General features: G+C 45.0%; 10 protein-coding genes across 10 annotated transcripts; 4 read left to right on the top strand and 6 right to left on the bottom strand.

Annotated features, from left to right (window-relative positions):
* Window positions 1-153: 153 nt before the first annotated feature.
* PUMCH_004910 (uncharacterized protein) lies at window positions 154-777 on the bottom strand (the record flags this gene model as incomplete). Its single annotated transcript, XM_063023827.1, has 1 exon — window positions 154-777. The coding sequence occupies one exon, from the start codon at window positions 775-777 to the stop codon at window positions 154-156; it is 624 nt and encodes a 207-aa protein (XP_062879897.1).
* An 816-nt stretch (window positions 778-1,593) lies between these two features.
* PUMCH_004909 (uncharacterized protein) lies at window positions 1,594-2,130 on the top strand (the record flags this gene model as incomplete). The annotated part of the gene is made up of 1 exon (XM_063023826.1): window positions 1,594-2,130. The coding sequence occupies one exon, from the start codon at window positions 1,594-1,596 to the stop codon at window positions 2,128-2,130; it is 537 nt and encodes a 178-aa protein (XP_062879896.1).
* Window positions 2,131-2,442: 312 nt separating this feature from the next.
* Window positions 2,443-3,471, bottom strand: PUMCH_004908 (uncharacterized protein; the record flags this gene model as incomplete). Its single annotated transcript, XM_063023825.1, has 1 exon — window positions 2,443-3,471. The coding sequence occupies one exon, from the start codon at window positions 3,469-3,471 to the stop codon at window positions 2,443-2,445; it is 1,029 nt and encodes a 342-aa protein (XP_062879895.1).
* A 1,006-nt stretch (window positions 3,472-4,477) lies between these two features.
* On the bottom strand, window positions 4,478-5,887 carry PUMCH_004907 (uncharacterized protein; the record flags this gene model as incomplete). Its single annotated transcript, XM_063023824.1, has 1 exon — window positions 4,478-5,887. The coding sequence occupies one exon, from the start codon at window positions 5,885-5,887 to the stop codon at window positions 4,478-4,480; it is 1,410 nt and encodes a 469-aa protein (XP_062879894.1).
* A 1,908-nt stretch (window positions 5,888-7,795) lies between these two features.
* Window positions 7,796-10,597, bottom strand: PUMCH_004906 (uncharacterized protein; the record flags this gene model as incomplete). Its single annotated transcript, XM_063023823.1, has 1 exon — window positions 7,796-10,597. The coding sequence occupies one exon, from the start codon at window positions 10,595-10,597 to the stop codon at window positions 7,796-7,798; it is 2,802 nt and encodes a 933-aa protein (XP_062879893.1).
* A 5,799-nt stretch (window positions 10,598-16,396) lies between these two features.
* On the top strand, window positions 16,397-17,599 carry PUMCH_004905 (uncharacterized protein; the record flags this gene model as incomplete). Its single annotated transcript, XM_063023822.1, has 1 exon — window positions 16,397-17,599. One exon carries the CDS (start codon window positions 16,397-16,399, stop codon window positions 17,597-17,599), a length of 1,203 nt encoding a protein of 400 aa, XP_062879892.1.
* Window positions 17,600-19,577: 1,978 nt separating this feature from the next.
* PUMCH_004904 (uncharacterized protein) lies at window positions 19,578-21,902 on the bottom strand (the record flags this gene model as incomplete). The annotated part of the gene is made up of 1 exon (XM_063023821.1): window positions 19,578-21,902. One exon carries the CDS (start codon window positions 21,900-21,902, stop codon window positions 19,578-19,580), a length of 2,325 nt encoding a protein of 774 aa, XP_062879891.1.
* A 1,902-nt stretch (window positions 21,903-23,804) lies between these two features.
* PUMCH_004903 (uncharacterized protein) lies at window positions 23,805-25,187 on the top strand (the record flags this gene model as incomplete). The annotated part of the gene is made up of 1 exon (XM_063023820.1): window positions 23,805-25,187. One exon carries the CDS (start codon window positions 23,805-23,807, stop codon window positions 25,185-25,187), a length of 1,383 nt encoding a protein of 460 aa, XP_062879890.1.
* Window positions 25,188-25,760: 573 nt separating this feature from the next.
* PUMCH_004902 (uncharacterized protein) lies at window positions 25,761-27,368 on the top strand (the record flags this gene model as incomplete). Its single annotated transcript, XM_063023819.1, has 1 exon — window positions 25,761-27,368. One exon carries the CDS (start codon window positions 25,761-25,763, stop codon window positions 27,366-27,368), a length of 1,608 nt encoding a protein of 535 aa, XP_062879889.1.
* Window positions 27,369-27,459: 91 nt separating this feature from the next.
* Window positions 27,460-27,921, bottom strand: PUMCH_004901 (uncharacterized protein; the record flags this gene model as incomplete). Its single annotated transcript, XM_063023818.1, has 1 exon — window positions 27,460-27,921. One exon carries the CDS (start codon window positions 27,919-27,921, stop codon window positions 27,460-27,462), a length of 462 nt encoding a protein of 153 aa, XP_062879888.1.
* Window positions 27,922-27,927: the final 6 nt, after the last annotated feature.

Genomic DNA, 27,927 nt, shown 5'->3' with positions numbered 1-27,927 from the left:
AATAATCTGCTAGCTTCAGACGGTGACGGCCGATTAAGCAAAGCCGAGAATCGTCCTAGGTTCACACGAATATGGCCTGGAAGATACTTCAATGTTTATATCGGAATGTGGCAGCAATATTACAAGCCCATCTTCTTATCCGATGTATTCCTCCTACGTTGCAGTCTTCTTCACAGGCCCCTTGAGCTTCAGTTTCTGACTCACAGGAGTCCTCAAAGGCTTCGAGACACCATTGCCCAGCTTGAGCTGCGAAAGACGCTTCTTGATATCCGAGGTTGGACCACTCTTGACAGTGATGTTGACCACTTGTTCACCACGCAAGATCACCAAGCCCAAAAACCGCTTTTCTTCTTCCACTTTGGCCTGCCCACTCGATTTCTTGACGAGTTCCAGGTACGCCTTGCTGGTGATTCTAGATTCCTCTGTGTCTGCCAAAACCAAGTTCATGTGTGTGTCGAAGGCTAGGAGCTGGCCCGTGAAGGCTCTTCCGTCGAGAATGGATACTCGGAGACGGTAATTTATGAGATCGGCCACCTTGGTTTTCTTGGAGACGGTGACGGACATGTTAATTGTGGAAAGAGTGTTGGAGGTAGATAGATGAGTTTGAGTGGTGTGCAGGCTAGATAATGGGTACAAAGGCATTGATCGAAGAAATACGGGTGAAAAACGGGTGAAGTGGGATGAAAGTGGACTCGTTGTGTCTATTTGTTTTGAAATTGATGGGAGAGACGGGGCAAATTTGAGTTTTGTTGTTAGGTGTTTGGATGTGCTATACATTAATAGGTAGTCGAATCTAGGACAGAAAAGCCAATCAGTTTACCCACGTACCAATTAATGAAAATTCTAACTTCAGTTTTTCGACCATTTTTTTCATGTAGTACTTCGGACCACAATCACTGCTTCACCCAATTGATAGAATGGACCAGTCCAACCAAAACAGAATCATGAGTGAAAATCGCATAAATCCCCAATCCATGAGTCGCGCAAATCGATTTGAGGGGATTCACACTCAAAATTTGTTATGTACGATTTACTCAATTATTCTTACATTCATTCACTCACATATTCACTATGTCGTCACTGGCTCTAACCGCACCTCAGAAGCAAGGACAAGCAAAGCAATAGTCCAAGGCGACCCTTCAAAAAATGATAGACGAAAAGTTGCGGAATTACCTCCAGCAAGGGCAATTGGGTTGCAACATTACTTGGATGGCTGCAAATTGACTTGCTAAGCCAATTTTTCACTCTCTTCGCTTCGAACTGCTCTTCCCTCTTTTGCAGCCACCAACCACTAAACAACTACCGACCACCAACTACCAACCACAAACAAAGACCAATATATAAACATTCTATGTAGTACAAGAATTTAAAGAACAATTTCCGCGCCAAAAATCCAAACGAACGATTTCCCGCACTGCTTGCCTACCTCTTCCAGCAAAGTTCCCATGCCCTGCCTATCGCCGGACTCCTCAGCACAATGCAGTACTGCAAAGCAACGAAGCCACACAGAATCCCCTAGAAGTACCTCTGCTTTTCCTGCTACTTCTGCTTCTACCACTCAATTGAGTAACTCCAAGTACAAAAAGAAGAATCATGTCTGCTGCCGATATCGAAACCAAGCCTGAGGCCCTCAAGGCCGAGGAGTCTGTTCCTCAATCTGAGATCACCGAGGAGTCCACTAAAACTAAGCCCGACTCCGAGGAGACCGAGGCCAAGGACGAAAGAAAGGACGAGGAGAACGACGAAGTCAAGGAGGATGACTCTGCCGAGGCAGCCGACGACTCAGACAAGAAGAGAGAGGCCGAGGACGCCGCCGAAGGCCAAAAGAAGAAGAGACACAGAAAGAGACGCCAGGATGCTCTTCCTGAGGAGGCTCCTGAGTCTGGTGACGACAAGGAGGAGGGTGACGACGACAAGGCCGACGAGAAGGAGGATGATGAGGAGGAGGAGGGTGACTTGGTCGAGATCGACGAGGCCAACATCATTACCACTGGCAGAAGAACCAGAGGTAAGAGAGTGGACTACACCAAGGATGCCGAGGACGTGCCTGAGGACGAGGACGAGGAGGACGTCGAGTTTGAGACCAAGGAGGAGGTCGACGACGTTGCTGAGGAGGACGGTGCCGAGTAAGATCTGCGTCTCTCGGTCCACGAACAAAATTACTCTTAGAGACATGTATTGAATGAATGATTTTTGGTTTTTAGGTCACGGTCAATTCGCATCAGCGACATAGCCGCATTGCTATCTATTTGCCTACATTTCGACTTCTCAATTAGGTGGACAGCCCACGCTTTAATTATCGGTCTACGGTAATGATAAGAACAATAAATACTGTGTTTATGACTGTACTAGTAAAAAAAATTAAAAAAAAAGCAACTGTGCTTTATCGGAGCGATAATAGAGCTCTAAAGTCTGTCTAAATAAGATATTTTTTTGGGTAAACTAACATGAGGCCATGCAGTTGTAATAAGTGTTTGGCACACCATATCCGTATGAAGCAAAGTCAGATCCATACTGGGAGGTGCTAGCCGGGTTGTGAGCCCAGATCAGCGGCTGCGAGTACATGTTGGCAAAACCGTGGCCCCAGTTGTACTGGGAGTTTTGCCAGTCGTAGTTGTACTTGGCAGGAGACGAGGCCAAAGGAGACGACGAGATCGAAGACTGGTTGAATCCATAGTCATACGTAGGTGAAGATGGAGTGTAGGTAGAACCATAAGATGGGGTGTAAGCAGGTGCATAAGCAGAAGTGTACGCACTGCTAGAAGAGTACATCTTCTCATTGGAGTAGCGGTTCAACCAGGTGTTCCAACATTCATCAAGACATTCAATGTTGGCTCTGAAAGGAACAATGTTCAAGTTCCAGCCAACCGCCTCAAGCCAGGATGCCTCTTCCTTGTTGATCATTTCGATCTGCAAGCCAGTGGCACCAGACCACGACCGGTTGGTGAAGGTGTTGTCATCGTTGAACTTGTTAGCCAACACAAGAGACACTACAATGGTCAAAAAGACCTCGTTGTCAGCCAAGACCTTGACTTCGCTGCTGCCGAATCTTTGGTTCACATACTCAAGGGCGATGATGATGGTCGACTTGGGCAAGCGGGTGGCATGCAAGATCGACACGATGGCCTGCTCAAACTCAGCAGTGGCAGCACGGCCTTGCTTGAGCATACCGTAGACGCACCAAGAGAGAAAACTGGCCATTGTTGCTGGCTTGTATTCCATCACCGCAGTGATTCCTCCAGTGGCTTCTGCTGGAGCCTCAGATGTGTGAGAGGCTTGCGCAGGAGCAGACACATCGCCATTGCCATAAGCAGCAAAGTTGTTGCCGATGTTGTTGTTGGCACTGAAGGGATGGCCCTGCAGGTATGATGGAGGCACAGCAGGCATACGGTACGAATCGAAACAACCGTAACCGTACAGAGGGTGCACTCTCTGATGGGCAACACCGCCCACTGGATAGTAGGATGCCATAGTTTGGGACCGAGGGGGGAGGTTGTGTTTTGGGGGCCGCCTAGCACGTGACTAGAATCAGGTGACCGAGAGGTAGAGGTTTTTTCGGGGCTTTGAAAAAAATTCTCAAAGGGGACTGTGTAGAAGAAAACACCGTACAATAACGAGAGTGGCACGTGACTCCGATATATTGGTGGGAGTGCCAGGACACGAGGACTTAATGAAAAGCTCGATTCCAGGGCCAGAGAACGGAGACTCGAGGGGAGAGACCGTAGACCTGTAGATAGGTAGAAAGAGGGGGTTTGATTGGTGGAGGCAAGGCAAAAAACGGGGGTTTCAGCCAGGCACACCAGAAAGAAAAGCAGTCTGAAGAAGCAAGAAAGTGAGAAGGCGAAAAAAACAAGTAGGCGTGCGTCTGTATGCAGGCGATGACCCATAAACACAGACCAAAAAACCACCGGACCCGAGGAGCTCAGGAAAATGAAATGAATTTGTTGGGTAGATAATAATAATTTTAGTGATTGGTTTTAAATGGAAAATTTGACGCTTCGGTTATTGGACTCTTTGTCTTATCGTAGTTGCTGTACGTAGCTACCAAGCCACTTTGTATGGTGGGAAGGGGACGACGAAAATATCGGTAGATGATACTCCTAATAAATAGGTATGGTCAAAATGCAGAATTCACGTCTCGGGGAAGCAAAGTCATGGAATTATTGCGGCTGCTCTACAGACGTGTTTGTATGTGCATTTTGTTGCTGTCACTAGAATTTGCACCCATTACACAGCCTCGGAGGGAATTGGCCGTTGACGGAGACGTTCCTCGAAAAAAAAGAAAAGATTCTCTTTTGAGTAGAGCTGATCCATTCACAATTATTTTATAAGGATTAAGGCGCCTGCTTGAAATTTGGCACGGGTTTACAACTCACCACTTATGGCTCCTGGAGTTCCTATTCTATAACATAATTTATTCTATCTTAACCTAAAACCGATTCCCAAACCAATAATAAAAAAAACTTCTACGGCATTTTTATGCCTGTCCCTCCTTCTTCACATGTAATGGCTTCAAAGGCTTTACTTCGGCCTGCGAGAAGTTGAATACAGATCTGATGGGAGGAAGTGTAGTACCATTAATAGCGATGCTTTCATCTCTCTGCTCATGAAGCTTTTGTTCCTCAAGTTTGCTGAACAACAGGATGGAGTTCAAGCCGTTGTCACTGGGCATTTGTGCCTGGAGGTGTGGAGATTGCGAGGGTGTCTGTAATGGCGTTTCGTTTGGTGAAATAATAAAAAAGGGATGTCCAGTAGCCGCGCTTTGCACCGTTTGCGCAGGGGATGTAGCTGTGCTAGGAGTTTTGTGCAAATGAATAGGTGTCTGACTGGGTGAGTTTGGCCTTGACTTCTTGTGAGCCTGGGCAAATTCAAGATTTAATTGAGTCAGCGAGCCGGGCTTTGGAACCGCGGTGGCAACAGAGCTAGCAGAAGTTGCAGACGAAACGACTGGCTTGAGAGGAGTCATTCTCTGGAGGCCAGATAACGAATTTAAAGAAGACAAACTGGTAAATGACTGGGTGGATTTCAGCTTCGCTAACATCAGAGGCGCGGTGGCGCCTGGACTGCGCAGACGGAAATAGTCATTGATATTTGAGAATGATGGAGGCACCTTCCTGGAGAAGTGTGAATCAGCAGGCAGTGTGCTTAACAGATGGACTGCCAGATTGTCCGTGGACACAGTGTTTTGGATGCTGAACATGCCATTACCATTAGATCCTACAGAGGTCAGACTGGAACTACGAGGGGGTGCACGCTCGGCTGGTATGAATCTTGAGTTGGGGGCCAAGCCATCGGAAGAAGCAACTCTAAGAACAGCTTGCGCAGCGTATCCATAGTTCGAGTCAGCCTGTGGTGAATGAGTTGCAGCAGTTGGCAGGGTGAAAACAGGCATTGCTTGACGTTGCAATGTTGACATACCGGATACAGTTTGAATAACTGGATGGGGAGTTTGTGCCACTGGAACTGCGACGGGATGGCCTGCACCAGCAGCACCATTTTGTTGCACCACATAGACTGGATAACCTGAGTTTGGATAATAGTGTACCGGGTTGCCGTTGCTTTCAAATGCCACTGGGTATGCAGCAACAGGGACAGACATACCGTTGGCATCAGCAGCAATAAACTGATATGGCCCTTCAGCATGGGGTTCTTCTAGTTGGACGAGTCTCTTACGCAGTGTAGGATTGTTGTGGATACGAGAATGTCTTGTCAATTCATCTGAACGAGAAAATCGTTTCGTACAACCTGGAAATGTGCAAGGGTGAGGCTTTTCACCCGTGTGTGTACGGATATGACGAGTTTGATGCTCTAAGCGATGAAACGCTTTGTCACACATGGTGCATTTGTACGGACGATCCTCCTTTGACTTTTTTTGTGTGGAAGTCATGTTCCCGGGGTTTTTTTGTAATCTTTGAAGAAAGAGAGGTTATATGAGTCACGAATTCTTCGAAATAAGCTCAATATAGCAGATTTGCAAAGGAAATAGGATGCGAAACCGAATAGTTATCGTTTTGCTCCGAAACAGTTGATTATGAGGGAGTTAAAGTTCTCAAAAAAGTGATTGCCAGTTGCCAGATCTAAAGATGCCTGTCAGAATGTCAAAAGTCAAAATTTCAAAATGAATGTTGCACTCGTGTGAAGATCTATTGCAGCGCTTCGCAGCGGTATTATTTCGAGCGAGAATGAAATGCGAACAGGGCACAACGGGAGTTGCTTAGTTGGAAAGAGTAGTGTTGAAAGCACAATTAGGGGAGCGATGGGAGGTTTTTCCGGGACTTTCCCCAGGCTTTTCTGCAGGAACACGTTTAGGCATGTTGCGCGATTAAACCGTCGTAACGGGGAATTGTGGGGGCAGCTGGTGGCGTCACGGAATGGTGTCGGAGTCATCGGAACCAACCTATTTGGTGCGGGCCATATTGGATATTTCAAAACTGATTTTTTTTCGTAATTATTTCTACCACTGTAAAGTTGATTTGCCGCCGGGGGCTCTGGGGTTGGATGACCTGTGTGTGAAAGGATGTGGAGGAGACGCGGGAATGCTTCTGCAGGACAGTGTATATAAGGTCACGCGAAAAAGTTTTTCCGGCGCACGGCGGCTCTATATCATGGCTGGTTATTGGCAGCCCTGTGAGGAATACTGAATTCGAATAAATGAGTGGTTCACCTGGGCTTATGTCCGTACTGGGGGCACGCCATGCAAGAGCATATCGTTGTTCAGGTTTAAGAAGACCCTAGCGATTCCAGTTTGCAGTATAGGGAGTATTTACTCGGGCAGGTAATGCATCCAAAAAGAGAAAAGGCTCCACATACACATGAGCACACTCTGAGACAACAGTGATTTTCGTAACAGAAACAGAGTCATAATCTACTGATATGCTGCTGTGGCCCGTCACCTGCATGAGGATTGGGAACCCTGGCTATACTTTGTATGAGTATGATTTGCGGCTGATAACATTTGCTCTCTCAAAATAATTGATAGAAATATATCTGACATTGACATTCAAAAACAACTAGATTGTTTTACAAAAAATTAAGTCATACTGCGACATGATTCATTTGCGAATATATGTTTTTAATTGGCTATGGCCCGTGAGAATAGTGGACGGATCGCACAGACCCATCGATGGCAGCGAAGAAAGAGTTCGTAAATGTCTGACGGGCTAAAGGATCCACTTCATACTCTTGCGGGAGAATGTGAAGTTGCCAAGCACCCGATGTTCCGTCTCCTGATAGTAGTTGTACAGTGTCTCTAATTTGAATCCGACCGAGTGCACAAAAGAGGCATGTCCGGCAGACAAACATGGTTAAGAGAATTATCTACAGGGCCACATCTCCTAATCTATTATTTCAATTATTCAGCAAAAGTTGTAGATAGTCGTGAGTCTGGACCGTTTCGAAAAACAAATAGAGATGTCTAAAATCGACTTGCTTCCTTGATTTAAGGAAAGATAATCCGTGTTTTTACAACGGTTCTGATGAATGTTCTTTCACGCCCCCAAAACGTTTGACTTTTTGCGCAATTCACATTTTAATTGGAAATCAACTAAAACTTCCGGACTGAAATGACGTCAAAATACAGTCGGGAACGCAGCGGCTGCTATACCTGATTCTGGAAATGGAAATATTTTCACTGCACAACCACATTCGGAGCTCAGTGGATGCTTTGAGTTCGAGCTAGGCGCAGATATCTAGTCCAAGCTTGAGGTTATCAAAGCATACAGAGCTTGTCTCGAAGCGTTTATTTGGTAAATGCTCATTATTTGAAAAAACTTTGTCTATGAGATATCGAACATAGCTAGTAAGTTCCTAGCCATTGATCAAACCATTGTAAATTTCCAAAAAGTTCGCCCATCCCGAAGTCAGAAGAGCCCGGCTGCTCAACTCCTTGTGATTCAGGTTCTGGCATCCGATTGGTTGAAGAAGTGTCGTGTGGGACCGCATTGGATCGTTCCTCTGGTGAGGAGGCTTTCTCGCCTTTAACTCTAAGATCTTGTTTCTCGATAAGCTCGTCAAGTCCGAGAGGTTTTTCTCCATGGGCTCTAAAATGACCAAAAGTTTGCCGATTTACTTCCGAAGAGCCGTGGTCGATTCCAATATCCTTCAAAGCATTGAGTGTTTCTTCATGGCGGAGCGCCATAATATGATTCACTAATTTCAAAACCCATACACTCTCATCGAGCATTTTAAAACGTTCGCGAAATATTATCTTGCCATCAGTATCATACACCAGCGAATTTTGTAGGTGTCTTAAAATGGATATTGACTCTCTGAGGGTTTTCCTTGCCTCGTGTTCATATTTGCCTGCATTTATGAACAACGATGAGATGATTCCAACAGTCACAAGAGTAGAAAGTGTAAGATACCATGGAGTATAGATGAGATTGGCTTCAACAAGGCTTTGTAAGGTGACTAGGACGCAGTTCATACTACCCCATAAGAGGTCAAATTTAACGGAAGTGAAGTTCACAGCATCAACTGCAGTATAAAGAATCAACAGCTTCGCGTAAATCGAAAGTATCAAGTCGGAATAGAACAATCTAACTTGCGCGCAACATGACACTGACATCGGGGCGCTCGGAAGACCATGCGGTGATTCGTAGTCAGCACGTTTGGCCGCAGCCCGAAGGTTGTCATCTGAGAAGCCATTCTTATCGAGCCACAATTTGAGGTTCACCAAATCCCGTTCCATTTCCACAATCTTTGCTGGACTGTCACGACCTGGCTCGTACAGCTCAATATAGAAGGTAAGACGGGAAATATGGATCATTGCCAATGACGGGAGAGTCAACCAATCATCTATTGAACTTTCAAATTTGAAATCGAACAGTGGAAATTTCCGACTTATGTCATCAGCGTTCAACAACAGAAACCTTCCTGATTGAAGCCCTAGAATTCTATCGAAGCAAAACACGGAATAGAAAACACGCCTTAATTTGGTGACCTCGTAAGTGTCAGGACCCCGAAAGCGTAATTTTCGTCCAATTCCCATCAGTCTAGCCATACTAACTGCTTGACAGAGTGTATTATTACTTGAGCATTGTTTGTGAGTGATTCTCAAGTACAATGCGGCTAGCAACCAACATTGGACGAGTTCAATACTTTCCCACTCAAGAGAGAATATCAGCAAAACCAGATGAGCATATTTGAAGAGAGTAGTTTCCACATTCAAATTTGCCATGTCTGGACCATTCGGTTTGACAAATTCCGTGAACCGTATACCAAGAGCATACACAAGCAGGAGCATGGCCAGGAAGAGTGCTGTTCTATTACCTTGTTCCAGTGGCTCTTTTTCCAATCTGGTGAACAACGAAAGTTGCTCACGAAAGACCGGCTCGTGAAGAACCGCGAAAAGAGGATTGATTTCGCGAAAGAAGTAATTTATGAGATCCAGTTTATGTGTGGCCTCAAAACCAGGCATTTCAGGGTATGGTGGTATTGAGTTAGGACGAAGATAGTGGCAACCAGATAAATTCCAGCCATAGTATTGAGCTCTAGGACACTCAACTATTGCCTGAGATTCTTTTGAAAGATTTTCGTATATCAATTGACAGAACTGTACCGTTAAACACACCGAGGTTTTATTGCACACTCTAAACTTCATGTTTTCCTTTCTTAGAAGACCCGTAACATCAATTTTACCCATAAAAAATGGATCAGAAGCTACGACGGAACTGTAGGTATCACGATCTTTGTCTTCAGGGATGGAAGCTGGAAAGTAGGAAGTTTTAGGGGTGATACCATGTGCATCCGGGATGAAGGCACTTGTGCGAGTGGAGCTTTCTATGAGAGATTCAAGATAGGCCACTCTTTTCTCCAAGGATCGCACATACTCTTCATCATGGGTAGTGCTGGGCGTCACAGGTTCACTTCCATCTACAACGCGATTGCTCTTACAAGACGGTTCTGAATTAACCAGTAACTCAGCCGGAGACTTGCCGTTATTTGAAATAGGATTCAGCAGGGATGTGAAAAGAGTAGCGTCATTTTCACTCTTTTGACGTTTGAATCCAGGCTCCACTGAACTCTGCTTGTCTTGGAAATTGCATTCGGCTGAGTGTTTCAAACAGTTTTGGCATGGAGCAAAACCTGAGCATTTGATTTTGTGTGTTCTACAACGCTCGCATGCTTTCGTAACTCTTCTTCGCAGCCTTTCGTTGCTAGAGCTGGTCGAAGGTATTGTTTGGGACAGTCGTATGTTATTAAGATCTACGACCTCACCTAATCTTTGTTGAATTCCGTTTTGTGGCACATACATTGGCATCAGAGACTGATTCTGCGTTTGCGAGGTAAAACTATATTCGTTCAATATCGGAGGCGCAAAGCTTGAGCCGGAAGCGTGCACCACTGGCGGATTATACACGGACGAGCCTGGAGTTAAAGAAGGTTTGGTACTTGGATGAAGACCATAGAGCATCGGCAATTGCGATTCGAATTTTACATTATTCCTGGCATCATCTGTGCCAGTTCGAGAGATAGTCAGTTCGGGTGGCTTCATGATGGGTATCTGCAGCGGAGTAGCTGAATATTCTTTTTCTTCACTTCCTACCAGTGTATTAAGTTCGCCATCATTTTGGACTTCTTTGTTCTGGTGTGCCATGACTAGGCTTTTGTAGTACTATAGAGAGATCAACGTGAGGCTGCTGACAAATATAATTGTAGATGGCGTCAAATTTTGTAACACTGGAGCAGGTTGATAGGTTAAGCTTGTGGAAGGTAATTACAGATTCAATATAGGCCGTTGTTGGAAGAACTGTAATTTAAGACATACAATTGAGTTGCCAATTCAAACAAATAGAGGGCCTGCAGATGGTCTTTCAGTGAGCCTCAATGTGTTTCAAAACTGGAGGCAACGAAAATTTCAAATAAAACCCGACAATCAGTATTTTAATTCAATTCGTTTTTAAATCTTGCGCATTGGATCAGTTTTTAATTTGATGGAGGCCATCGTGACGAGAATCTTCATAATGCCAGGGTTTTACCTCACTGGTCTTAGTAAGGGGTCTTTCGAGAACTAATGGTCTTTCGACTCTTGTTTTAAGTGAAATGAAATGTTGACACGATAAAGTGTATATTTATATATGAATCTCGTGTATCTTCAGTTGGTTTGATTTCCGATTTCCAGTGCAAAGTTGCATCATGGATAACGAGTCTGATATGTATGAGTAGATTGGGACAGCCAATTGCTGCACTCATAGAATCTTGACAACAATTTGTGATGGAGCGGTAAACGTAATGCCCATTCGTAAATAGCTCGGTTTGAATCATCATAATCGCTTATCCTACTGAGATTCTTGATGGACGTCTAAACCTACATTCTTGTGATGGAATTATAGCTGCTCCAGTTGTCTTGACAATCTCTTTTATCAGCAAACAGTCGCGGCCCAAAATTAATAAGCGAGAATGCTCTTTTAAGAAATCTCACAGATTAGAGTATTTTCCAGGTTTCACTATTGCAATCATTCCACCTTACATTCTGAAAAAACTTAGCCGCTCGCGCAACACTTTCTAAGAACAAAGTAATTTCGGGCAGCTCGTAAATAGAAACAGTTCAGGAAGCGGACCACACCGCCTCAAAACAAACACATACCTTCAATGTTGCCAACTCCCCCGCCCAAGGCTGCGTAGTCTAAATTTTTACGAGAGGTGTACTTACGAAGCAAGTTCTCAATCACTTATTCCCGTGATGTCACCACTTGTGATGTATCAATAAAGAACATTCCAATTTACGGGATTCGGCGGTCAAGCATCAAAGAGCATCGGTTCTGGGCGGCCCTCTGGCACACCGCCTGGTTTGGCCCAGTGTCTTCCACGGTTGTGAGCCTGTGTGGGCAAGTAATGTCTGTCTGTGACCAAGGTTGGAATTTCTTCCTCCTGTAGCAGCGCCTAACCTTGGAATGGTGGAAATCATTTCAAGCTGTTGCATATGGTCGGCAGATAAGTGATTTAGGTAGCTACGCATGCAGGATAAATGCTTTTGTCAACTACACAAACATATCAATTTCATCTCCGCAACAACCAATGCGAGCGGAATGTTTCAAAGAATCTCGGGAAAAAAAATGTGACGAAAGGCTGGCTGTGTTCAATAAATTAAAGATTTGAGGCGAAACATGCAACGCTTCCGTAATTTCGCCACTCACCCATCTCCCTTTCATAGCCTATTATTAAAGTTCTACTCGAAAAGGATGTATTGCCGCCCTGTCGGCGTCGGCGATTCTCAGAAATCCCAAATCGGCATTTGCTCTAAAAAAAATTGACTTGTCTCTTAAGGGCCAGAGAAAGATAGAAAAATTCTAGAGAAATTGGACATCTGATTTCTGTCTAATCATATGACATCAATTTTACTCTAGACCCATAAGAATCTTTTTCTATTGTCGGGTTTGCAATCAACCGCGACTGAAGGTCCATTGAACACTCTGGCCGCCTCTGGGTTAAGCGCCGTGGTGATAACCGCTAAACATAACGCGTTGTGCATGCATTAACTATCTTACCGCATCGAGCCTCCTCTCTTCAAAAGGGTGAAGATGGCGCCATAAGTTAGCCCGCCATGCGTTTGATTCCACGGAGAAAATCTACAAAAAAGGGAAATAGCACCGAAACGGTTTTTTTGGATCAAAAACCCGTTCTAGAAATTCGGTTGGCCGTGATGAGAAATTGTCTGATGCTTAATTCTGACCTCAGGTACGAGTTTGGAATGACTTCTACGCAACAAGGATCAGAATCATATACAAAAGTACTATGATACAGCGATGCAGCATACCTGATATTACAGTGACACAATGGAACTTCTGCTATGCACCAGGTCAGGAAGTCGACAACTTCACAGGTGTTTGGTCTGAGGCGCAATTATATGCGTGGCGGCTAAATATGACATACATCTCGGCTAAAACTGGCGGATGGACCATACTCCAACAGATACTAAAATAAATTTTACATAGCGTACTAAGAATAGCGAATAGAGGAGAAAAAAAACTATAGTATCCGATTTGACAAAAGGCTATTTGATCTTATTAATGCATCGTTCATTACCATGACATCTGTATTGCACTCCCATCATTTATGAAGAATGATGTATGGAAGCATGCAGATTGTACGTTCTGTGCAGTACCACTTTGAATGTAATACAAGCATAATTAGAGATACGCGCGGCCTGTGAGTTGTGAAATGGGCACGAATGGAAGTCCCGTTTGTTCCACCTTCGTTTATGTAGGCTCGTTCTCATAACCGTTCTGTGTTGGCCAGTAGACAGAATCCGAGGTCATGTGGTTGTGATACTGTGTCGAATCTCATAGTCTCCTAAATGAATTTGCAAACAAAACAATCACATACTGATTTGACGATGGGGGTGCTCTATCGTTAGTCATATTAGGCGAAGCGCCACTGATTGTGCCCAAGAAATGCAATCGGTACCATTTTCCAGGAAAACGGAGCTGCAGTTGGGAGGAAGGTCAAAGTCCGGTATACAAGAGTCACATTGTGCCATTTGCAGCCATAGATCAGACATGCATCACCTGCACCCGACAAATGGTTTAACCCATTCAGCATTTCCAAGTTCGGTTATACTTGTGAGTATGTCCTGAATTGGCGTAGCAACGGATTGTGCTTACTGGATAGTTTAGCTTCCAGCGCCCAAAGCATGATAATCTACAATGTTGCATAAGTATTTCGCCAACGGATGCTGACGAACCGTATCTGATGTCGGAAAGTTGACGATGCAACGCTTATCCAAACGGAAATCGTGGAATGATAATGGAATCGTAAGTATTCACGTCACAGAATATTGGAGCATGCGTATTGAGGTAGTATGAATCGTACTTGGTATTTTGGCGCTGTTCATGTCCCTGATAAGATGTATTTAATATATCTGAGTTTCTCTTTTAATCTAGAACGCATCCTTCTGAGCCCTGGGGGTCATTCTTCGAGGGTTTGCCTGAGGATTTGATCATCCGGATACGGTGTGCATACCAATTGGATGTGCGTCATATGATTCTCAACCCAATTCAAGAAGAAGCCCACTCACTGGGTGATGAATCTTACCGGTTAGGGTCTTAATCCATGAGATTTTCTTGGAGCGATCCTCTCTCGAAATTCTTGGACATTATGTTGTGGAACTCATCGCGCTCGCTGGCAACAACCAATGCATTCCACTGCATCAGGATCCTCGCAGTGTCCTAACGGCCTGGATTTGCATTACACCGGTTGGGTAAATCAAAAGCAATGGTGCAAAGTCGCAGCTCGCGCTGGGATAGAGGAAAGTTATTCAAGAAAATTGAGAGAATTGCGTCTCCGCCCCCCAAACATGTCAATCGTCTTCATATAGTGCTAAGATCACATCTCGTCATCTTCGCCCTCATCTTCTTTAATAATGAGATGAGAGCAGTTTCTCCTGCATTGTATGTGCGTCACTGCGAATGTTGTGTGCATCTTTCAGGAGACTCTACCGGCGTTAAGAAGGCGCAAGAGCGACGCATTGTGGTAAGTCATTCGGTAGTGCATGTACCACACACATTTTAGTGCACTGGGCACTACTTGGCAAGGCTGCCCGCCAGAATTTCGGCTTAAATGCAGGCATTCCGGCCAGGAGTTATTGAATAGTGTATCTGTAGCATCACAGGGGGAACCAAAGAGGTAGCCAGCATCAGTAATGCATCTACAATACACCTCTAATTTGCAGACGGCGGAAATAGAGACAATAGGGTGGGTATCAAATTTCGACTTTCGAGAGTCGCTCGTCGAAAAAATCAACTACATTCACAACACTGCAAATTTATGAGTTCGCTGATTATAAATGTGACACCTTTAGTTATTTGTACATATTGTACATGTTATGTTTTCTGTATTTGGTGTATTTGATGCATGGCGAATATGCCATATTATGGAGTATACAGAAATCAGTAGGTGGGCGGGATTTACAGTGTGCTGTACGGCCATGCTCTAGCGCCAGGTCCATAGAGAGGGAGCGTAGTCTGGAGCCTTGTCTGAAATGGCACAATGAAAAAATAGATACATCTAAACAATAGCCCCTTTTCTACTCTACTGTGTTGAGATACTCTTTTCGGCCAGTGTATTTGATTCACCACACTTGTAACACTGCCCATATGCACCAGGCTGACCAAGCTCCACGTAATGTAGTAAAATTGTTAGAGATTAACATTAGGGAACAATTGTCCAAACCCGTAAATTACTCCTGGATAGGGAGCATTCAACCTAATTTTGCACCGCAGTTTCGTTAAAACTCTTTTTGCCCCTAATCAATTCCACGATTTCGTCGAGTCGCTCAAATTGAACCTCATCCGACTCACCGAAACGCACTGATGAGATGCCATCTCAAGGCTAATAACCATTCTGGCCCAGTGTCGTCAGAGATATTGCCTCGTCAACGGCTTAATAGCACCGAAATACTTACGAAATACCGTGCAATCCGGTCTTGGGGAAATAGGCGCCGCACAGCCCTATATTTTGGCGCCAATACATGCATCTCCCTGCTGCATGTGCACAACCCAGCTGTGATTCAGCAATCGACAACTGGTACTATCGTTAAATGTGTGGAGTGCTTACGTAACAATTTCAAGTAATTGAGGGCGACATCTTAAAGCAGGTTGCAGCCCCTTCTCCCGCCATGACCAAATGATTATGAAAATTTTGATATTCTCCCGGGATATTCCCAGGTACTGTTCAACACTCGACATTTGGTATTGCATCTGTGAGTGTCTCATTGCCAATTGCATCCTCCCACAATCTCACGTCACTGTATAGCCATCCCTGGAACCCATGAGAACATAGAACTAACCACAATTGGAAAGAAGCCGCAGCGCAGATGTATGCTTGATGACAGAAAAGCCGCTTCACTAGGCCGTGCATGTACGAACAGGCGGGGCCTGTCTTTAGTTTACCCTTTGTAGGAACAGAGACTTGGTAGGAAATGACCGCCTCTTCACCCTTGGAAGGAGCGGTGCTGCAGAGAAAGCTGTGACCGACTGCACCTCCGGTCGCTTACGTACAGTTGAAACAACTCATCTTAGCCATCGATCCTGCACTCGAGCTGCTGATGCGCCTGGCCTGTGCACCTCGGGCAGCTGCTCCTGTTGTGGTTGCATACCCGCTCCACAGAGGTGTCCTGTATGGTTTTGTGCCCTGCGACCAAGCAATACAGGTCATACTATTGCACCTGCCATTTACTCAAACTTACATGCCATAGACCTAAATCTTCATAAAAGACCTGAAGCCGCCAATGCCTCGAGGCCTCCCTACAAAAATACGGACCGCAATTCTTCCTTTCTTTTCTGGTATTTCATTTTCTACACCATTACCAACACCTAAGTGCCTCCTTCTAAGGTCTCACCCCCATTAACATTTCCTCACCACTCTGTCGTCTTTTTTTTTGCAGCCAAACTGAAATATGTCTCTGGTACTCCGACTCACTTTTGTAGAAGCAAGTCTTCATCTATTGAGTCTGAAGAAAAAGGTGGCCAACAGGAATATTGATGTTGCCAATGTAATTAGGGCCTTGGACCTCTCTCCTGTCAATATGGCTTTAGCGTTGGTATTCCTCCACAGATACCAACAAAATGAAGTTAACTTTGTGGATTCATCCGAGTGCGAAAACTTGCCATATTACCTCATGATCTCTTCCCTCGTTCTTGCAAACAAATACTTGAACGATCAATCGTATACACTCAAGCTGTGGCTGAGTATACTTCGTAAATGCCTGGCACTTCTGCCCTCGTTGTCCCTTCTCAACCAAATGGAAGCACATATGTTGGCAGCTCTCAACTACAAACTCAGCGCTGCCCATGATCTGCTGCTCTGGAAAGGGTTGTGTCACCTCCATCGTGGCTCTGTACAAAAGCTCAGGGTTGCAGCCGAATGTGAAAGGCCTGGAGCCTTTAAAGCATCCGGTAGACCCGTGAAACGTTCTATGGATGAGTACGACCTAGTAGTAGCTCAGAAAAAACCACACTGGCTGCTAGACGCAGGCTTGGGGAGCCTTCTGGTGCCCTTGTCTGCCTCGGTGGGATTGGCTTCACCACCACTGTCTCAGGCCAGTCCCACGTCGTACTACCCACGCCACGCTATGAAGCACCGCAAGACACAATCTACGCCAAGCTACAAGAATGGCTGTATGCCTTATGCTTACCAGGCTGCTCCAATGCAACCTGTTCCTTCTCTTCACTCTGCATTTGTACCTCCGTTGGTGCATCCTAATTTCTCAAACTTTAATCAAGCAAAGCATACTGCCATATCCGCAGTGCCACCTGTGATGCCTTCTTCTGGCTACACTTCGGTGTACGCTACTCCCTGTAGCCATGCCATGGCTACATTTACACCTAACGCATACACTGGCGCTTACGCCCCAATGAACTACGGCAATGGAGCCTCCATGACTCCAACACCCAACTTGATGAGCAATCCCATCACCCCCATGTCGGTGGCCGGATCCACCGTTCCATATTTCGTGGCCCACCCATATCTTCCCGCTGGTAGTCCGCTTTATGCGCAGACTCCTTTGAAATCGCTGAAGGTGCCGGTTGGCCCGGTGGACAATATGGGTTTGTCATTCTGCCCTGGACTTCCTTACACTTCCAGATTCGAGATGGCATGAAGCATTTATAGACCTCAAAATTTAATTTACACCTTATGAGTATTGTCTTTCTCATTGTAGACCACTAGGCCGCCGCCGAGAAATCCTTGTTGCCACAAGCACGATCGATCTTCACACAGTACAACTTGCAGTAGCGGAATTGCAAAATTAACGATAAGGCATTCAATCTCTGACCTGAAACTGACTGCGAAACATGGCAGCACCTAGACCAGAATGGGAACGGCCGGACTATTTACCCACTAAAAATATTTACCAACACTGCGATGTGGCTAGCTTGCATTTGGGAGTATACCGGTTGGTTCCCGCAGCGACCGCCCTTGAGCGCAAGTGACTAGTCATTCCGTTTATTCCCACAGCGTTCATCTTACCAACGGCACTCCGTTCTCTCAAGAACGCGCCTATTTGTTGCTCAAAAATTACTCCAATCGGCTATCTTCAAATGCCACGCCCATTGAAATAGATGCGGCATGAAGCGTAATGTTGCCTTGCGAAGAGACTCGAACATACCGCCAAGTCAAATTTCAGCAGTGCGTAAATTGGTACTCACAGAAAATGATACAATGTGCAGCGGCTAACCGTTGCAACATGCAACCGCAACGTAGTTTGCCATTCCCCTAAGACTGGCTCCATATACACTTCCAGATTTGTAAAAAATGAACCCTGACCAATTGAGGCTTTTTTTGATTTGAATGGCCTTTTCAAAAATATTGTTGAGATGTTCCAAATACGGTTTGTAGCCGGTACCCCGTCTTCATATTGTATGTAGTATCCACTGCAGGGGTATGTTTACATGCAGGCCCGTCTGAGCCGGTCAGAGCCGACAAACTGCTTCTGAATGTGACAATGCGAAAATCGGCCATGATCCCGACTGTGTTTTCGATGAGCGGAACAAGCTTCTGACTTATTTACAGACTGGGGGTTGGACTTCCTACAAATTCAGCTCCCTGCCCCCTGTAGCTACACCGTATGGGGTGATGATCTCGAATTGGCCATCACTTCCACATTGGGTAAAGCAGCAGGGCTTAAGTTTTTATTCTGGGAAAATCAGTGCCGCGCAATATATTGACAGTTGCGAAAAAATGATTTTACGAGAATGTGTGATGACTTCTAATTAGGTAAATGAGGATTTCGTTTTCCGACGGGCCAGCCGTTAAAAGAAATGTACCCTTCGTACTGAACAGCTGAAAAAAGTGCAGCAAGTCGCTTAAGTGTTGTTGCTCAAAATTTGCCGAGTCTGGATGTTTGCACCGTTTGAAGTCCAGACGGGGCGATGGAGATAAGAGTATGCTTTTTTGGCAATAATGCAAATATAAGCGGTTTGTTCGGGCGGCATGTACAGGTGACAGCCGTGTACTGCTTTGTCTCTTTGCGGCTCATTGCTCGATGAGACATAGCTTGAGACATTTGTGTCTGGGAATTGAATATCGATATTTGTGTTGAAGCCTGTGGTTTCGTCGCAGGGACAAAAAGAAGAAAAAAAAGATTGCAGCACCACAATTTCACACATGGTCTCCCACTGCATTACTCAGTGTGGCTCTAAGTGGCTTGACTAACGTTGATCGGACGGGAAACAGTATTTTCCACTTGATATGGCCGCAACCGGAAGTTGATCGTACTGAAAATTTGAGTCAAGGCTTCAGTTTGAGTAAAAGGCCGAGTCAAATTTTTCAGGTGCAGCCTAGCTTTGTGGCTGAATTATTTACAAGGCTAATCACCTTTAAAAACTTTTCATGGATGGCGCGAATGAAATCGGCATGAAGCCAACACAATACTATGGCTTCAAATTGTCTACAGTCGAAGTTTACCTTTCAAATTTATTGTAGCTAAAATACAAGCAAAGTTCTATTGCATTAGAACCTGCGGTGTCCGACATAATCAGAGTGATTGAAATGAATCTCAGTCTCTCATTCAAGAAACTTGATCTAATTAAATAAGAATAGTGGGTGTCACAAGAAACCCAAAACTCCATAACTCATTCTTACGTCTTTCTCGAGGAGCCAGCCTTCAAGTCTGGTTTAAACTCGGGCTTTTTGCTCCCCGAAACCATTGGTCCCTTATTTCTTATTTGAAACTTGGTAACCAATGGGATATGGTCAGAAGGAAAGTGCGCGTTAGGAATACCGATGTGATGTTGGAAATATTCCTCGTCTGCCTTTCCTAGAAGACCCTTAACATGTAAAGTATTTGTGGAGTACCACACATAGTCAATTTCGTTTGTGAACGTGGGTGTGTAATTCGAGAATGGGAAATTGGATGCAATATGGTCGTAAGCAGATTTCAACTTGAAATTGTGGTGGAATCCGTCGTCGGTGAAGCGTCCGTAATCCCTTCCATCCATGTCTTCGTGTTTATGTGCCGATCCGGTCGAGAACAATTGATACACGGCACTCAGTTTGGTCGAATTGAAATCACCACAGATGATCATGGCCGTATTCTTGAAGTCCTCGCCTTGACCAGATGATTTCTTGATGATGTTTTGCAACTCTTCCAATAAGATGCCAACTTGGAGTGCTTTCACATCATTGAAAGCTGGATCCCAGTGCAAATGCGTGTTTACGACTAAGATTCTCTCGCCACTTTCCAAATGTTGAAGGTGTGTTATAAGCGCAACATGATCTTTGTTCATGAAACGATTAAACAAGTCCTTGGTCTTCTTATAACGATCCAGTCCCATACACACTGTGTTATATTCCAAGTGCTGTTTCAGGATCAATGAGAATTTTGAACTGCGAATGAACGTGGCACATCCATCAACCTTCTTCAGCTCCAGCTCACTCATTGTCTTTGACCGTGTTTTGCTAAAGAAAAATCCCTTGTAACCAGCTTCGTTCATTATTGGTGTCCAAAACTCATGGAATGTTCTTGTTTCCACCTCTTGCAAGCAAATAACATCTGTGTTGTAACGTAAAATTTCCTCCTTCAAAGAGTTCTTACGGTAGTTCCAGTCAAGAGCCCAAGTAGGCGTGTACTTGTACATCTTCGGGGTTGCATAGTGTTGACACAAAATATTGTACGACATGAGCGTGAAGGAGTCATTACCATCCTTGTTCAAGTGATCCTCTGCATACTTTTCAGGCTCAAAGACTGGATCGATAACTTCACCGTCTTCCTTCAATAGAAGCCAGGATCTTGGCTTTGGCTCAGGATAAGGTGGGTCCATGTCCCTGAACTGACCGATCAAGGCCTTTGTTCCACGCTCGGAGATAATATTAGCGACACTTAAGTCAATAGGGTTTCCCTCAATGCCTAGAAACAAGAGCTCGATCAAGTTGCGAAATTCATGTGGTAATCTTTTGATGTAATTGTCAAAAAGGTATAAGTATCTCAAGTTGAAACACATTCCCAACTCTGGAGGTACCTCAGAGATGCGATTGTGAGACAAGTCAAGTACACGCAATCCACGAAGCTTGCCAATGATCGAAGGAACTTCAGTCAACTTATTGTTGTTGAGGTATAAGGACTCTAAGAAGTCGTACTGGAATAACCTGGGCGAGAGACTGCTGAGTCCCTGGCCGGAAAGGTCCATATGACACCAGAGCTGTTTTCCTTTCGTACGTGTCATCATGCGCTGCTCCTCGTCATCTTCCACTTCTGTTTTCTTGTTGCGCATCAAAGCGGAAGTGGTCTGAGAGGCCTGAGCAGCCTTTTGCTGCTTCTCTTGTTCTTCCAAAGCAGAAACAATCGTCTTTGTTGCATCAATGAGAGTCACGGATTTCACGTCAGCGTACGGGTTCTTTGTCTTACGCGAGTTCAACGCGAATTGACGCGCATAGAAGTGTGGTATATTCTCTGCGCGGGACAATTGACACAACAGGATCTGGTGTTGCCAATACATTGTCGTAGGATCATCAACATTGACAGAAACAACCTTGTTCTGGCCAGGATAACCGTTGGAGCCCATCTGTCCTCCTAATTGAGAGCCAAGCTGTGCACCCAACTGAGAGAGCTGACCCTGCTGCTGAGATTGTTGCTGTTGAGGAGGTATGGAGGAGCCCAGCGGCATGAATTTAGGCTGGAGCATCTGATTCTGGACCGAGTACGACCCGGGACCCAACAGCTGTTGTGGAAACGAGTTTGCGCCATTGGCATTGGATGAGGTTCCCCGAAAGGAGGCCTCATACATTGCATCTTGGCCAGGCTGTTGCGCGTGCTGTTGTGGATGGTGTTGTTGCTGCTGCTGAACGAATTGCTGGTTGTGAGCCTGGGGCTGACCCTGGCCCTGTTGCAACTGTTGGAGAAGCATTTGCTGCAGGGGGATGCCCAACAGCAGCGACTGCTGCTGAAACATATGGTTTGCGTTCATCTAACGGCGTGCAGCCGGAGGTGCTGAAGGTGGTTGAGAGCCCTGGAATGGGGATGGGGCGCGACTTTACCGGTTTTGTGCTGGTTTAGACGACAGTAGGTGGAGAATCTTTCAGAAGGGGTTTTTTGCGGGAGGAGGGGTGTGGCAGAAACACGGGGTGAGGCATGTGAAGAATGGAGGCTCAAGTCGTGCTGGTAGGGGCAACGGTTGTAAACGACAATTCGGGGGGAATTCCTGTGTTTCTTTTGGTGGTGTTCGGTTCTGGGAGAGGTGGAGGAACGAAATGGTGGAGGAGGGTGGTGTGTGCACGACCGGGGAAAAAGTTCAGTTGGGTGAAACAGAGGAAATTGGGGAAACATTGATAAATTGTGGATGAGTTTTTAGATTTTAGAAAAAAAAGAGAACGAATTGGGATATGGCCCGGTCGTTGTGTTGTTTGTTTTTAGGTGTTGGTGTTTGAAGTGTTAGCATAAGGAGTATTGTGGCAACGAAGACTTTGCAAAACGCCGTTCACAATACAGCAGAAGTGGTTTTGCAGTTTAAAAATTCTTGTCCCAAAATCTGATTCGCTTTTCGAATTTTTGTTTTGTGTTGTGTTTGGAGTTCAGTTTCTCTATTGTTGTTAAGGGTCTTCTCCTTGTCAGCGCTCATTTAATTGCTCTGTACTCGTGTGAGCTGTGTGGCAGCATTGATGATGTAGTTGTAGTTCTTTACTTTGGACTTTGTAAAATTTCTATGAAAATTTGAGATCGGCAGATTTGCGAAATATGAATTTGGCCGCCTTGAGTAGCTGATTCTAGTGAGTATTTCCAAGACGTTGCTGCTCTGAACTGAAAGACAAAATGAGCACGCTATCATAAGCAGGTTCGGGGAGACTTTAAAACGTTCGAATTTTGGAGAACTCGTAGAGTCTAGATTTTCTGCGGATTAAGTTGCTTCAGAGAGCCTTGAATGAAGTGAACCAAATCCTATGAACAGTTCGGATCTAGGGCTACAGAATTGAAATCCTCTTAATTTAATTCTATTTTTTCACACTAAACAATTTATTATTAAATTTGATTGACTTGAGTGTCTCCTCTCAATGGTTTCCGACTGTATTCAATCTGAGGTGGCATTGTCAACTCCTTTCGAATAGATGTTGAGTAATGAAAGGTTCAAATGATTCTTCAAAGAATTGCATTCATAATGCTCTGTTTTTGTAACTTTTTGTACTTCTTTTTGTTCAATTTGCGCATTGTGCGTGAATTGCCATAGACTAACCTAAATCTCCCGTAAAATATAAATAATCACATCCAAAACTCAAGTTCACACAAAACCAAAATTTTACTTTTTGACACAATCGTATCCTAAAAGACGATTGCAGAGCTACCTTGACTCTCCTACAAAAGCAGCTATCTAGCTCCAGAATGTAACCCATCGTCTCTCTCAATTACGGGTCGCCATTGGCCGAAAACCCTTCGCAGAATTGACTTCCAGCGCTTTTTTGTTCGAATTCGGTGTCTCCGTTCGCGTCTAACGTGTCGAAGGGATACTCGATGAGAGCAGAAAAAAGAAGAACCCACGAAACTCGGGTGGCGGAAAAGCTCTTGAAAATACAAGAAACATTCGAATTTTATCTCTATCAATTTTTTTCAATTACTTCCCGTTTTCAACCGTCTGCCAGTAATTTAACTAATCGGGCAGTATGTAAACAGACGCTGCACCGCAAAAATTAACTGCATCCTACACCTTTTCTTCCTGAACTCTCCTACTTTAAACATCAACACAGAGCCGATATCGAATCCGTAGAACAAAAAACTGCAATTCCATTCCCATCTAAGTTGTCCACATTTACACACCACATTCATTTCCTCGTGTTCCCCTCCATTTTCTCCCTGGTGTGTTTTCCCCACAAACACTCACATGAAAACCATCAACATCCTAGACCCCCAGGCGGTATCGGCTGAAGACGCCATAGGGCTCCATCACGTGGCCAAGCTTGTGTTCAAAGCTCGTCGAACCACCGTGTTGACGGGAGCAGGTATCTCGTGCAATGCAGGCATTCCGGACTTCAGATCCGACGACGGTCTTTACAACATCGTCAAGGCAAAATATCCCAGTAGTTTCATAAAGGGCCAGGACCTTTTTGATGTATCGTTGTTTCGTAGCAACGAGACGCTATCCATCTTCTGCACGTTCATGGAGGGACTCTACAACTTTTCTTTGCAGGCCAAAGCAACAGAGACCCACCGCTTCATCAAAACACTCAAAGAGAAAAATAAGCTTTTGCGGTGCTACACACAAAACATCGACAGTCTAGAGAAGAGAGTGGACTTGAATTGTGGCATCGACTCCAACGTGTTCAACGAAATCGTACATTCTTCGCAGAAGCAATTCCGCCAAAATTGGCTGGAGTTGGATGTTGTCCAGCTCCATGGCAACCTCCACAAACTTGCATGTACACAGTGCCAGTTCCACTACGACTGGACCCCTGAAAAGCAACTGAAGCTCAAAGAGGGTGAGTACCCGGAGTGTGACAACTGCTACGCCAAGTACCAGGAAAGATTGTATTCTGGGAAAAGACTCACCGGAAACATTGGTATGTTGAGACCAAACATCGTTTTGTATGGCGAGAATCACCCCCAATCCGAAATCTTGGCCAAGGGTTTGAACATTGACATTTCACTGAAATGCGATTTGCTTTTGATCATGGGAACTTCTCTCAAGGTCGATGGTGTCAAGAAATTGGTTCGTTCGATAGCCAAAGGTGTTCGTGAGCGGGGTGGACATGTAGTCTTTGTCAACAAAACCCCAGTGGCTAAGCAATGGTCAAAGTGCATCGATTTTGAAGTTCTTTGTGACTGCGATGACTTCATTCGTGCACTTAAAACTGAAATTCCCGACTTGTTCTTGACTCAAGAGCAACTCGACTCCAAGAAACTTCAGCCACGTCCCAAAAAGGAGGCCAAGGACGGCTTACACAAGTCGCCTTCCTTCATCAACATCAAAAAGGAAGAAGAGGGAACAGTTCTCACGCCGCCAAATACCCCTGAGAAAATACGCACAGTGTTACTTCCTAAGAGCCGAGGCAGCAAGGTCAAGAAGGAGTTGCTCCCTCTGCCAACCCCAAGCTTCACTGAAATCATCAAGGTCGAAAGCGACTGTGATGGAGTCGACACAGACGTGGACGATGTACCTTTGCAGACATTTTCGGAGTCTGCTCTTAATCGTAAACGTCCTAATGTCAAGCAAGAGTCGATGAACCAGAGTGATCGCACGCTCAAGAGAGTCAAGGTTGAGGCTTGATTATTGCACCTCAGATATTCTGCATTCAACAATATTTGTACAATTTATAGAGTACGCCAGTCCATTGTAAGCTGAGAATCAAGACTTTGTAAGCTCTGATCAGAAACCTGTAAGTCGGCCAAATAAGGCCAAATTTCACTGAATTTAAGTCTTTCTGACTTTAAAAATAGTATGTATCACAAGTCTTTTTGGATTTCATACCGAAGTCAGTGTCTATCAACCCATAATTACAACTCAATAGTAGAGAGAAAAGCGGCAACGATTCATTCTTTTTAATCAGATAAAACAAGCTACAAGAATTCAACAAAACCGCAAATCAATTTGATTCTATTTCAAAACTTCCAAAACTCAACTCAACAAAGTTGAGTCTTTGCTTCAGTGACCCAACACAAAAGCAGAACACCTATAATACTCGAGACAAACGAAACTCCCCCATATAAAAATAAAAAAGATTGAGCTCAATTACTCAAATACATTTCCATAAGCAAAACCCCCAACATAGCAACCCACAGCAACATCCATCTCCCCTTACCCCAGCATATCTTATCGCAGGGTCTCACTAACTATAGACCAATGGACCAGGTCACAAATTTCCTCGAATCCATTATAGCAGTGGAACAGCCCCCGTCAACGGAGTCTGCAGGCACCGAAAATGCACCGCAAGCAAAATTGACCCCAAAGTCGCTGCCGAAGAAGGTCATCCGAAGAAGTTCGAGCTCCTATTCGATTACAGAACCAGAAAAACCCAATGATGTGTCCTCGTTCTGGTACTTGGAGGATGACCACAAGAAAGTGGCCAATCAGATGACCGACCGGTTGATCGAGCGTGTTCTCAATGTGATCATTGACCCGCTGTTGGTGGGTCCTGGTTCCAATGACACAAGAGTGGAGATACATAACACACGGCCGCCATTCTCAATCAATTTGATGACACTAAATAGTATCAAGTTTGCGCAACGCGTGTCGCCTGTTTTCGAGGCCATTGACGATGCAACGTATATGATGTGCTGGAAAGACCCCTATCTTACAGTAGGCGTTCTACTCATGGCAACACTCGTGGTGCTCCGACCATACTTGCTCACTGCTGTGCCTCCATTCATGCTCTTAAAGCATTTCATGGTTCCTCACTATATGAGGCTACATACCCCAGACCCGCTGTTTGTAGATGGCAAGTATACATGGCAAAACCCGATTCCATCGGAGGGCAGGCCACTAGATAAATTCGAGGCGCCAAAACCAGCGCCACAGCTATCTCGCGAATTTCTCATGAATTTCACAGATATGCAAAACCACTTGGTGCCTTACATCCGCTTGTATGATGCGGCTGTGAGCTGGGGACAACACTATTTCTTGTTCGAGGACTTTGAGTTGAGCAGCGTGGTATATCTTCTGTTGTGCGCTGTGATTCTAGTCAACCTATTCATCGTGCCTCTGGCGCTTCCGCTTCTTCTCAAGGTATTCCCTGCTAAGGCCATGCTCATAATTTCATTGTGGTCCGCGGCAATCACACTCCATCCAAAAGTAAGAGGAAAACTTCTAGATTCGCTATACACAGAAGAAGCACGACTCAGCCGTCTTAATAAGACCGACAAGATGGAAACCAAACTCATGTCTGCGTTGGTTCCAGAAGATCCAAACTCTCCGGTGGATACCAAGGAGGTCGAGGTTTACGAGCTTCATCGCCTAAGCGCAAAACACATATGGGAGCCAATTGGATTTACAAATGATTTCTTTGCGCTCAATCATCCGTTGCGAGCCAAGTCTGTTGACGCTGATGGCAAAACTATCCCAGCACCAGCAGTTAAAGTAGTCAAATCCGACGACGAGGAAGAGAAAATTGTCCTCCCGGATATTCCACGTAAGGCCACCATCTTGGAGATCAAAGCTCCACAAAACTGGACGTTCACCGAATCAGACTGGCAGATCGACTTTGAACCATTGGAATGGGTCAAGTCAAACTACATCATGGATTTGGTCAATGTTGACGCGGACGAAAAATGGGTCTACGACTTTGTTGACGGAGACAAGCCACCGGATGGATTCACTTATCGTCGTCGGCGTTGGGTGAGGCTGTGCCAACGGGAAACAGCAGCTCAAAAGAGAGCTCGCGAAGCATTAATTATCGCCACCACCACCAATTCGGACCGGTTCGGAAAAACCATCGGGAATCTTCTAGCATAGCGCAAATTTCATGGGGCTAGGCCTCTAATGTGTATTTAATGTATAGTAATGACAGGGAGAAAATTGAATCACATGCTCTAATTGATGGGGCCTATTGCATGAATGCCATGAGGTCAAGAGTCGGCTTGGCTATCTTTTCGTTTTCGCGTTTCTTTTCTAGAAGTGCCGAGAGTTCCGATTTCTTCTTTTTGCGTTTTGTTTCTCTAAAAGAATCAGACGGAGCTACAGCTTTCACTTCCTTCTTATTTAGAAGGGGGCTTTTCTGTACATGGCCACACACGCACCGCACATGGAGCGTACGTTTTCTCGGAGCCTTTTTGCCCACTTTTGCAGTTCGTCTATCTTTCTTTGGTGTCTTTGAGTATTGAATTGAATAGAAGCATGTCAATCCACATATTCTCATGGTGCCGCATCCTGAACAATGTGAGAAATACAGTGGGAAATTCACAGAGTTTTCATAAGCATACGTGTCTGCTTTGACGGCATGTTGACGCAGAATGGGGTCGAGAGGCTTGTAATGTGCTAAGTTGTAGAGGTGAACCGGTAGTTCCATCGTCAA

The sequence above is a fragment of the Australozyma saopauloensis genome, chromosome 6 (assembly GCF_035610405.1).
Source record: "Australozyma saopauloensis chromosome 6, complete sequence".
NCBI classification, from domain to species: Eukaryota; Fungi; Ascomycota; class Pichiomycetes; order Serinales; family Metschnikowiaceae; genus Australozyma; species Australozyma saopauloensis.
The sequence above is the reverse complement of the archived record's forward strand: the minus strand, read 5'-3'. Positions and strand labels throughout refer to the sequence as shown.